At 42.9% G+C, this 10,696-nt stretch overlaps 1 protein-coding gene across 1 annotated transcript in view; it reads left to right on the top strand.

The window, feature by feature from the left end:
* Positions 1-6: 6 nt before the first annotated feature.
* Positions 7-10,696, top strand: part of KCNQ5 (potassium voltage-gated channel subfamily Q member 5) — an 849,165-nt gene continuing 838,475 nt past the window's right edge. The window contains exon 1 of the mRNA XM_019520474.1: positions 7-218. Within this exon, the coding sequence (XP_019376019.1) occupies positions 79-218 (140 nt within the window). The 5' untranslated portion in view covers positions 7-78. The remainder of the gene's footprint in view (positions 219-10,696) is intronic.

Below are 10,696 nucleotides of genomic sequence, written 5' to 3'. Positions count from 1 at the left end.
CTCCTGCTGGGCACCGGCCGCCCCGTCGGCGGCGGCGGCGGCTTGCGGGAGCCCCGGCGCGGGAAGCCCGGCGCCCGCATGAGCCTGCTGGGGAAGCCGCTGGCGTACAGCAGCAGCCAGAGCTGCCGGAGGAACGCCAAGTACCGGCGCCTGCAGAACTACCTGTACAACGTGCTGGAGAGACCCCGCGGCTGGGCCTTCGTCTACCACGCCTTCGTGTGAGTACCCCGGCGCGGCGCGGCGCGGGGCGGGGCGGGGGGGGCAGGTGCCTTACTACTGCTCACCGCCGCCTCCATTCATCCGCGCGCTGCTTCGGGCGGGCTCCGGCCGCCGCGCGGTTGGTCTCGGAGCCTGACACGCTTCCTGCCCCCGAGCCGCTCTGACACGGGCCGTGGGGCTGAGCCGCCCGGGCGCCAAGGACCCTGAGCTGAAGGAATTCTAGGAGGAAAGAGAGGCGCTGTGGAGGTGCTGCTGGCTCTGCACAGGAGCCTGCTTCCCCTTCCATCCATTCAGCAGGTGTCCCGGGGTATGGCCATCTCCCTCTTCTGTCCTGTGGAGTCAGAGCAACGTCCCAATCCGGCTGCAGACTCCCTCTGCCCGGGCTGGGCCTTTTCTAGAGACTTTCAGTGAAGTGCCAGGCTGGTTGCTGGATGCCGGGGGTTGCCCAAGGTGTTCATCTTGTACAGTGTTGTTTTGAAGCGTCCATATCCGGATCTTGCCCCGTTCAGCTTGACCGATGCTTCTCCAACATGGTTGTGCACAATGGGGAACTCCTTTGGCATTTGTACAAAATGCTGTAGGAATAGGTCTGGCCTTTCGCAGTGGTTGGCCCACTCCGTTGCTGCCCGTAGGTTTGGTTCAGCATCCCCATTCTTTCAGGGCTTCATGTATAAAAGGTTCACAATTTACACCTCCATCTGTTTGGGTCTTCAGTTAACGATGGATGGAGCAGGTGATTTTTGTCATCTCTTGCCTTGAGATCACAGCCTTGATCGTTATGAATGCACTTAGAGCTCCAGTGTCATGTGTGTGTTCAGTGGAGTTTTGCAGCCATAGGGACATGTTGTCACTGTTATACTCCTTTCATACTTGACCATTAGTCTTGCGATCATTAGGGGACTTCCAAGAAGTTTCTTGCTCCATGTGTAGAAAGCCTCAAGTCACCTACTTTGTCCTTAATGCCATCTTAACTTGCCTTGCTTTTCCAATGCCATGGTCATTTTTGCTCTCACTTGGTGTTAACAAGTTACTACTTTTCTTTTGGGGCCTGGAGATAAAACCTAAAAGGTTAAATAGATTTGGGGACTAAAATGATTGCATGATTATGATTGTGCCATGTTCTTCAATAAGAATTAATGGTAATACCAAGTGACACCTGCACCAGGGATTGGCTACTTAGGATGAGTTGTACTGAGGTAGGTTTTAACATCCAACCTTAAGTTGTAGTGAAAACTGTGGGGATGCTTGGAAGTGGTTAGTTATTTCAGTATTAATCTGTCTTTATTGGTTGTTCCACTACTACCCAAATATGTGACCATACCACAAAGACACAGCAGCAGAGGTTTGCTGTCCTTTGGAATGGCTAACCCTATCACAACTCCTCCTTTTCTAGCAGGAAGTCATTGCAATCTACCATACTCACAAAAAAAAATAGTTACAATAAAATGGGTCAAATGGGATAGATGCTAAGTACAGGTGAAGACCGTTTCTTTTCAGAGACTGTTTTATATTTGTAAAGCTGTGGAGAATTGCTCTTCAGTATCACACATGATATACGAGGACTGCTCAGTACACTTGACCATAAAAATGATACTGGTTGGTATGTTGGAGAAGATGCAAGGTTACTATGTTTTGAACTTCAGTGAGTTCATTGAAAAGATAGTTGGCAAAGTGAGTCACTATCAGTTGTAACACTTTCAGTTTATTAATTATTAAAAGCTCTGTTTGGTAAAGTATGATCAAGGAATGCTTTATATCATACCAGCATGGGAATCCCCAAATACTACTTTAATAACAGTTTTAATAGCCATGTAGAATATCTTGCCAAGAACCTATGCACTATGATTAATGAGATACTTCACGGGTACATTTACTTAGACCAAAATTGATAGGAACATGCTTAAAGTTACATTTTCTTTGGTAGAAGGTTGCTGTCCACTTAGAGGGGAACAAATAGTTCAGCTTAATGATTCATTGTGCAAATCTACTGTTGAAACTGAATTCTGCTTATATTTGAGCAATTTATTGGGAACACTTTGCTATTTGGGTTTTAACAGGACTTTTATATCTAGGCTATATTATGGGATGGACAGTACTTTAGGAATACTCTGAAAATCATTTCAGTGCATACTGCAACAAATTAAGTTGTCATATAAAGGCCAAAAAATCATTCTTTGATATTCTTCAGTTTAATTTGAAAGCATGATGAAAATTATAAAACAAAATCCAAGATGGAAATGAAGTTGACAAGATTAAACCTATAAAAATAAATTTCCAAACGAAGTGAAGTCATGACACAGCAGCACTGTAAACAAGGAAGATCGCCAGCTGCGTTTAGATAATTGCCTGCATAGAATAAGTGCCAATTTTAATTTTTAATTGCAAATGGCAATTTTGGCAAATGGAAATGCCAACATAGTACCTTTTATTTGAGCAGTTCTGCATGGAAGTGCTAGAAGCACCATTGTAATACAGAGGTGTCTATTAGTAACATTAAATTTAGAGATCTGTCACCTGTTTCTGTTATAACTCCTGTTTCTTTAAGTGCTTTTCAGCTGAGCCACTTCGAGCTCCATTGGATACAGATTTGGCCAACAGTTCGTCAGCTTTGATATAATTTTGAATAAATTATCCAAATGTATGCATATAGTTCTGATTTAATAACAAATGTCTACACAGTTCTCAGTATTTCAGGCACATCCTTTGCCAACCAACTGATTGGTGAATGTAGTTCTCTACACACATTGTAAGAGGAAAAATGGTACATCTTCATTACAAAATATTTTTTTCAAAATGCCATCAAGATACTTACCTTCCTTATTTGCCTTACCTACCCAGTATTCAAATACAGTGTTTCTCTGTAACATTAGTAATGACTTGTCTGTACAGTAGACTTGCCAGGGTAGTTCTTTACTATCGCTCTTATGAATAAAGGCTGCAAATTGTAAGTTTTTATTCCAAGAGATTATATCTCTACTTTAAAATGGCTCTAATTTGAGAGTTGGAATAACATTCTTTTATTTTCTGTGTTTCAGTTTTAAGCTTTACATTGAGAAATTTCCCATTTTTAAGTGGCACTTATTAGTAAGTTTAGAAACAGTGTCACAATAAAACTCTCATGGACTCTTTTCTCATAGAGAATTACTTTGAAACTGGGATAAGCATGTAACATAGTCCAATTTTAAAGGTTGCCCTTTTATATAAGGACTAGGGCCAAAAGCAGGTAACCAAAAGAGGAACTGGTACAGTCAGCTACACTTTAAAAATCAGTGAATTCTAGGCTTATCTTTGTACAATTTTGTCACTTCAAAACAGATAAGACATTATCCTAGAAATACTTGCTTAGGTGTTTGTTATTGGGCATATTCCTTTTGACTTCATTAGAATTATACTGTCAGGCCCATAAAATTGCATGATCAGCATGTACACATGTACAGGAAGCTTCTCAATGAGTGTCCTAAGGACAGGTCTTCATTTCAAAGTTTTTGCAAAGTTTATTTCCAATCTTCTACCCACAATATAGTTCAAATACTTCTAGTTGCATAGGAAAAACTTCTAAGATAACCAGTGCTAGCCATCTCTTTATCTTACCTGACTTGGGGGTGGGATGGGGGGGAGGGGGTCTCTCTCACCTGGCTGGTTTAACTTGGCCTTGGAAGGGCTTGCTTTTTAGTGTGGGTGGTGGCAAATTCACTTGGATACTGATAGTTCTTCCCACAATTCCCCTGAAAGGACAGCTGTGTCAACTGCATGAGAAGTCATTTGGCTGGAAAAGACTCCTGTATCTCAGCAGGTGTATATATCCAATTACAGAAACACTTGGGAGAAAAGGTAGGATATGTGTTTGCTGTAGTGATGTTGACCAGTTTACCCTGCCCAGACTTGAATGGACACACATTTGAAGCTGGTTCAAAAGGGAAATGTTTTAACAGTTACATGTGGGCAAGCTGGGAGCAACACTAACGTAGCAAAACTTTTGAACCCTGGATGAAGTAGTGTTAAAGCTGGACTTGTTTTGCTACGACTATATCATTCCTAGCTTGCCCATGTGTAGCTGTTGGAACATAACCGCTCTTCAGAGGTTCAGAGCAAGAGTCCATCCCCCCCGCCCCCCTTCTAGAACAGCTCCAAAAGGACATGTGTTCATACCCTTAGGTTCAAGTTACACATTACACTTAGAGCATACTGAGGGCACTTAATGCAATCATCTGCATGTTTGCTCATTAAATTGTGTTAAGTGCCCTCTGAGCATCTGAAAGTTCAGGTGCCGCTTCAGGTGAGGGTTACCCTAACATAAGCTAGGTAGCACAGCTCAGAGTTAATTTCAGTCTCCTCCACAGAGGTAAAATAAGCAATTTGTAGTCCTTCAGCTTCCCAGGTTTCACTGCTTCCAACCTCCCCCTCTCCATCTTGCCCCTGAGGCAAACGGGGAGAGAACCCAGGTGTTGTGGCTCCTAGCTATGCACTCTAGTGGCAAGTCAGAGCTGTACAGGCAAGAAACAGTATTAACCCTTAATGTGCGACTGCTCACAGCACATTCTAACTTTAACACTCCTTAACATTCCACAGATTTAGTATAGTCTAAGTGTAATGTGTAACTTTACCCTCAGCTGATTTGTGCAGAAATGCCTCTAAATAGTCTATCCATACTATCCATTGCTGTAGACAAAAAGACAATCGTGTCTTGCACCTAGTGACAAAGTTGGGTTATTTCAGGTTTCCCCCCTCAGTAAGACTGAGTTTGCAACAATATGCTATGTTGCTTTATTTTATATTATTTATAAACATATTATATATTTTACTAATTTTTAAAATATAGAGATTGCCTTAAATTCATATTGTTTCACAGCCTCTTATCTTAGACCTGGATTTGCACAAGCAGTTACAAGCACCCATAGCAAGCTGCCTACATTTCACCCTGTACTCTGCTACGGATATGTTGTGCTAAACTATAGTTAAGTATAAACCTACTGTACCCAAATCAAGATTATTTTGAATTTTTAAGATGCCCCCCAGTCATTTAGGTTCTAAAATCTGTCCCCATCCCTTGCCCTCCCCCACAGTGACTACTTCCCACCACTTATTCCAACAACTTGACTCCCCCTTCTGCTGTATTTCCTGCTGATCTGAGCACAGATGGAGCCCCATACCCACACCTGCCCCATGCTGCAGGGAGACACTGTACTGGGAGCTTAGCTCTGCAGGACACCAGTTCCTCTTCCTGCCTAGCACCCCTCCCAACTCCTGTATTCTGTGCTGACTGGGGAAAGAAGGAGGACTCTATGCAGGGAATGGCTCTGGGGCTTCTCCCTTTCCTGCCACAACTGAGAGTCAGACTACTTTAGCTGGGACTTGTGGGAGCCACTGAATAGGAAAGCCTGGCTGGCTGTTAGTGTGGGGAAAAAAAAGAGTAGGGGACTTGGGCAGGGAGCAGGGTGGGAAGCAGGAATCTGCATGCCACTGATGCTGTCCCTGCCCCAGCTGGGTTCCCTGCACAGCTGCTTCTCCCAGCTGGAGTGGTCCCATACTCAATTCTAAGATGAGGATTTGTTTTCTCTATGATGCATGGAGGAAGAAAAATGTCTTGGAATTGAGCAAATACAGTACATACATGGTACAATTATACTTATTTCCAATATATATGTGAGATTTATACTAACTATATTAATAACAATTCAAACAAATAAAAAATAGCAGTAATTGCCTGGTACAGTGGAAAAGGAGTTAGGAGGGAATCCAAGCAAAGCTGCCTTTCCCAATGGTACTGATGGATAATATTCTTCTCTTCTGTAACCCTGTCACAGGCAGTAAATGCTATGTAGCATTTATTTTCATAGATTCCATCCATGGGAGAGGGCAGCTGGGAATGTCTAGTGTGGCTTGAGGTGATGTGTATAATTTGGAGGAAGGATCATTTAAGAGGGACTGCAGAGGCTTTTAGATCTCCTGTGGCACAGCATGTGTGTGATGATGTATTTTGTTTGGATTGGAGTGTGCAATTCTTACTGAGCTAGAAAAGTTTATTTTTATAAGGCAAATATATTAAAAGATTAAATCCATATTACTTGCTCCAGTTTATTGCTGTCTACTGTTGTAGCTTCAGCCTACCCTATGAAAAATGGGACTTGTTTATTAATATACATTAGCATTGCATTACTATTATTGTTTGCATCTGAGTTAAATATCATGAGCTAGAAGAAAATGTGATTGAACAAGCACTTACATTTTTTTTTTACTGGTAACTGAATGTGAATTATTTCTAACATGAACATAAAACAATACCAATTTGGTTAAGTATTCAATCATTAATGCAGTCATTCACAGGAGCAATATTTAATTATGATTAATATATTTTCTGATATAAATTCAAATGCAGAGACCTGTTTCCACAGGAATTTCATTACCGTAGAGAAGTGCACAGTTCATTTATTTAACCTTTTATGTACACAAATCACATTGGAAAGAAGTAGAATGCTTACATTTTCAATAATGCAAGCAACCAAAGTGTCACAGTGTAACTTCAAATATGTATACAGTCTAGCTGTACGTTAGTGATGCCTGCATAGCCTAAACTAAAGGCATTGTATTTAGTAGTTTCCTTACTTGTTCTAAGGCTCATGTAGAATTTAGGTCTGTTCCTGTTCTTGGAAAACTTGTGCAGTTTTCTACTGAGCTGAAAGGGAATAGCACTGGGCCTTTCATATGCAAGTAAAAGAGCTGGAATGGTTAAAGAGTCTCATTTAGTGAAAAAGCCATACCACAGAAACATAATGGACCTCACTTGTTGCATGCATTTTTTTAAACTAAGCACACTTTTATACATGCATTCAGTCAGTTGGTCAGTTGATTTAGTTTCTTCTGCCAGTATAAAAAGTTGCAGCAATCTGAGTTCAGTACCAACATAGTTTGAAAATTGACGTTTCTTAGACAGTATTCTTTTTGTTTCTACATTTATGGTCAATGTTAGCCTTCTTGGTGCTTACAGTTACCATCTAAATTACTTTTTAGATATTCTTATTAGGCATTCATCTAGGAAAACAAGCACATGCACAAATGTTTCCTTGAAAAGGGATAGACACAAGCCTGGGCATAAATGCTTTCTGGAATAGCAACATGATTTGCAAGGCGTGCAGTACCTGCAGCTTCCCCTAAAGGTCAGCTGTTTTGTTGTGAGTTTACATGTTGGTACTTTGCAAAGCAAAAGATGAGCTGGATGGCCTTTTTTCCAGGCTCTTAGAAGAGTGGAGGTTAAGAAATGAATCGCTCTTCAACTCAGAATAAAGAAAGGCCATTCTGCCTTTATCCCTTTTTGATTCAGGCAGGATGCTCCTGTTTACCTTGGCATTCATCTTCTTCCAGACCCAGCGCATCTCCTTGTTCTGAGACTGCTCAGTTGAAAATGTGAAGATATTAAAACTTGATACAATAGTTTTCATTGAATTTTAGTGACTTTATTGTTACCACACCTGACATCATATGGTACCACACCTTAGTTCCCCGTGTCAAATGTAATAAAACTAAAAAAGGAAAAGAATTTATTGGTTCAAGAAAACAGAAAGCTGACAAATATAGAGATCAAATCCTTTACTGATTTCACTAACATCTTGGATCAGTGGTTCTGAGCCCCAGTTTCTTGTGGCCTCCGTGTAGGTATGGAGGTGCTATGACTGGGATGTAGGAAGAGATGTAAAGAGATGGTGAGTTCCTCCTCTTCCCTCTCCCATTGAACATTTCTGTTGGCTCCAGGCAACTTTGTATCGCACTGCCCTGCATTGACATAGTGGCTCACTAAGGCAGCTGTATTATACTACCACTGGTTCCAGTTCCCCTACTTTTGATTGTGAAGTTCATGTACATCACTCTGCAGTTATTCAGATGGGTTGTGGGATTAAAAAGGTTGATAACCACTGTTTTGGATATGGTGCTACCAGTCCAAATCTGAAGTTCTTTGAGTGTGTTAATTACAACCTCTTCATATGTTTTAAGTTTACCACATAACTCACTGTATCTGAGAATCTTCAATGAAGAGTAAATGCACAAATCTTTTTCTTTCAGCACTGTTGGCAGGAGCAAGCTTATAATTATTGTTGGGTTTTCCTTCCCCCCCCTCCCCCCCGGTCATTATATAATATGTGAGGACCCTGACGTATGAGAGGGAAAACAAAGGTGAAATGTTGGATTTTTTCTGTAAGTGGTGAAGTTGGGACCAATCTTATTTGCAAAATGAGTTCTATCATCATGGTCAGCCTCTGGAGGTGATCAATTTTCTTTGTTTAATGGCAACTGCGTTTTTTCCCTGTGGTAAATTCCATGTGAATCCCAGAAGGGGGAGCAATCTCTCAGCCCTACATGTCCAATAATCTGCTGAGCTAAGCAAAATAATGCCATAACTTTTAAGAGCACCTTCTGTTCAGCTGAGCACCTTTGTTAGGCTGTAGTAAATTGGGAGAGATCTATTCAATGTTATTTATGTTGACTAATAGATTTGTTTCCTTTTAAAATATTGGAAAGATGGTTGTCTTGTACTGGAGAAATGCCATTATTACTCTGTTAAAGAAGAAATCAACTAAAAATAAAACTTCTACCTCATAATGATATGACTTACTCATGTAAGAGTCCTCAAAAATTTGCTAGAATAGTGAGAGAGGTTAGTGAAGTATGTGAGTATAATAAAAATATTTTGGGGGAGTATATGTCAGTTTTATTCCTTCACCCCTATGGTTGTTTGCATCTTGGTCATATGTTAGTCTAGGTGTAAGTAGGCTATCTTGCACGTGGGCTCCTTCTGGCAGGCTTTTGCTCCTTGAGGAGCTACTTGGCTAGTACACATCAATCAAAAGAGTCTTTTTAAAGAAACAAAACATGCAACCCCCCACCCTTTTGTCCTCTCCCCTGTACTTGGAGGGGACCCCTGCAGTCTGGGTCTTAGCACAGCTATCTGGTCCCTCCAGGCAGCCCTCAGTTCAGCTAGGGGTGGATTAACTGAGGTCCCCACCCAACACACGCCCTGCCCTGCAGCAGTAGACTCTGTCCCCAGCTGGCACAGTGGGAGCAGTGGCTGAAGTGGGATGTGCCCCAGGTCCGGGGCAGGAGCCATGGCCATCCCTTCCCACAGGTCCACGCTGGAGCCAGCACTAGGGGTGCAGAGCCACTGCCCACTTGCATGCAGCATAGACCAAGCTCTGGGGGCAGCCCTTCACCCATTTGCTGAGCACCCTGGCTCAGTCCAGCTGCAGCGGTGCTCAGCAAATGGGGCCTGGTAGCTATGGCCTGCTGTGTTGTGCACACCCAGCCCAGCCGCTGGTTTCATCCACACCAACGCAGGGGCCTCTGGGCCCAGGCCCAGCTGGCCTGTGCATTAATCCACCTATGAGTTCAGCACATCATTTGCAACTTTTTCCTCACAGCTTGCTGCCCTGAGACTCTGCTTCCTGAGGTTTTTAGTTCCCAGTGACACTATCCCTCACCAGCAGCCTTTCTATAGCTGCTGCTACTGAGCATGGTTGACTGCCCCCTAATAAGGTGATTGGCCATGCTGTTACACTAGTAGGACAGTTCACATTTATGCCTGAAATTCATAATAATAGTGTTTCATCAGTAACTGGATCCAGTTTCCAGATGCAAAGAAGGTGCTTTGAAGCAGATATTGGCAGCCACTTGTTTATAGCTGTAAATAAAATTGTAATGCAAAGTCAGAATAAGAATACATTTAGTTACTTCTAAGCTTGTTGAAATTCATGAGCCATCTATGGTGATGTAGACTGATAAGAAAGTAAACTTCCTCAAAGACTTGCTGCCTGCTGCAAAAGCTCACTCTACAGACATGATTTGGGCTTCATTATTATTGGGTAATGTGGGGGCCCTGCAAAGTACGCTGGGCAATCTGGTGGTTGCGCCAGAGGAGAAACCGGAACTCTTTAACCAATTCTTCACCTCTGTTTTCTTGTGCAGGGACTGGGACTTCACAGCTGTGATGCCAGATGGACTCGAGGGGAATGCCTCCAGACCTCAGGTTGGGGAGGACTGGGTTAGAGAGCTTCTGGAGGGGCTGGACATCTTCAAGTCAGCGGGTCCAGATGCTCTCCACCCCAGGGTGTTGAGGGAGCTAGCTGGGGTTATTGCAGGGCCCTTGGCATGGCTTTATGAGCGCTCGTGGTGCTCGGGCCAGGTGCCAGATGATTGGAAGGTAGCTAACGTGGTCCCCATATTCAAAAAAAGGGAAGAGAGAGGACCCGGGCAACTATAGGTCTGTCAGTCTTACCTCAATCCTAGGGAAACTCTCTGAGAAGATCCTCAAGGAGCACATCTGTGATGGGCCGGCTTCAGGGATGATGCTTAAGGGCAACCAGCACGGTTTCATTAGGGGCAGGTCATGTCAGACCAACCTGATTGCCTTTTATGATCAGGTCACAAAGGCAATGGATGCAGGTGTCACCGTGGACGTAGTCTTTCTAGACTTCAGCAAGGCCTTTGACAC

The sequence above is a fragment of the Gavialis gangeticus genome, unplaced genomic scaffold, assembly GCF_001723915.1.
Source record: "Gavialis gangeticus isolate Ggan-Ray unplaced genomic scaffold, GavGan_comp1, whole genome shotgun sequence".
Taxonomy (NCBI): domain Eukaryota; kingdom Metazoa; phylum Chordata; order Crocodylia; family Gavialidae; genus Gavialis; species Gavialis gangeticus.
This window is presented reverse-complemented; position numbering and strand designations above follow the sequence as displayed.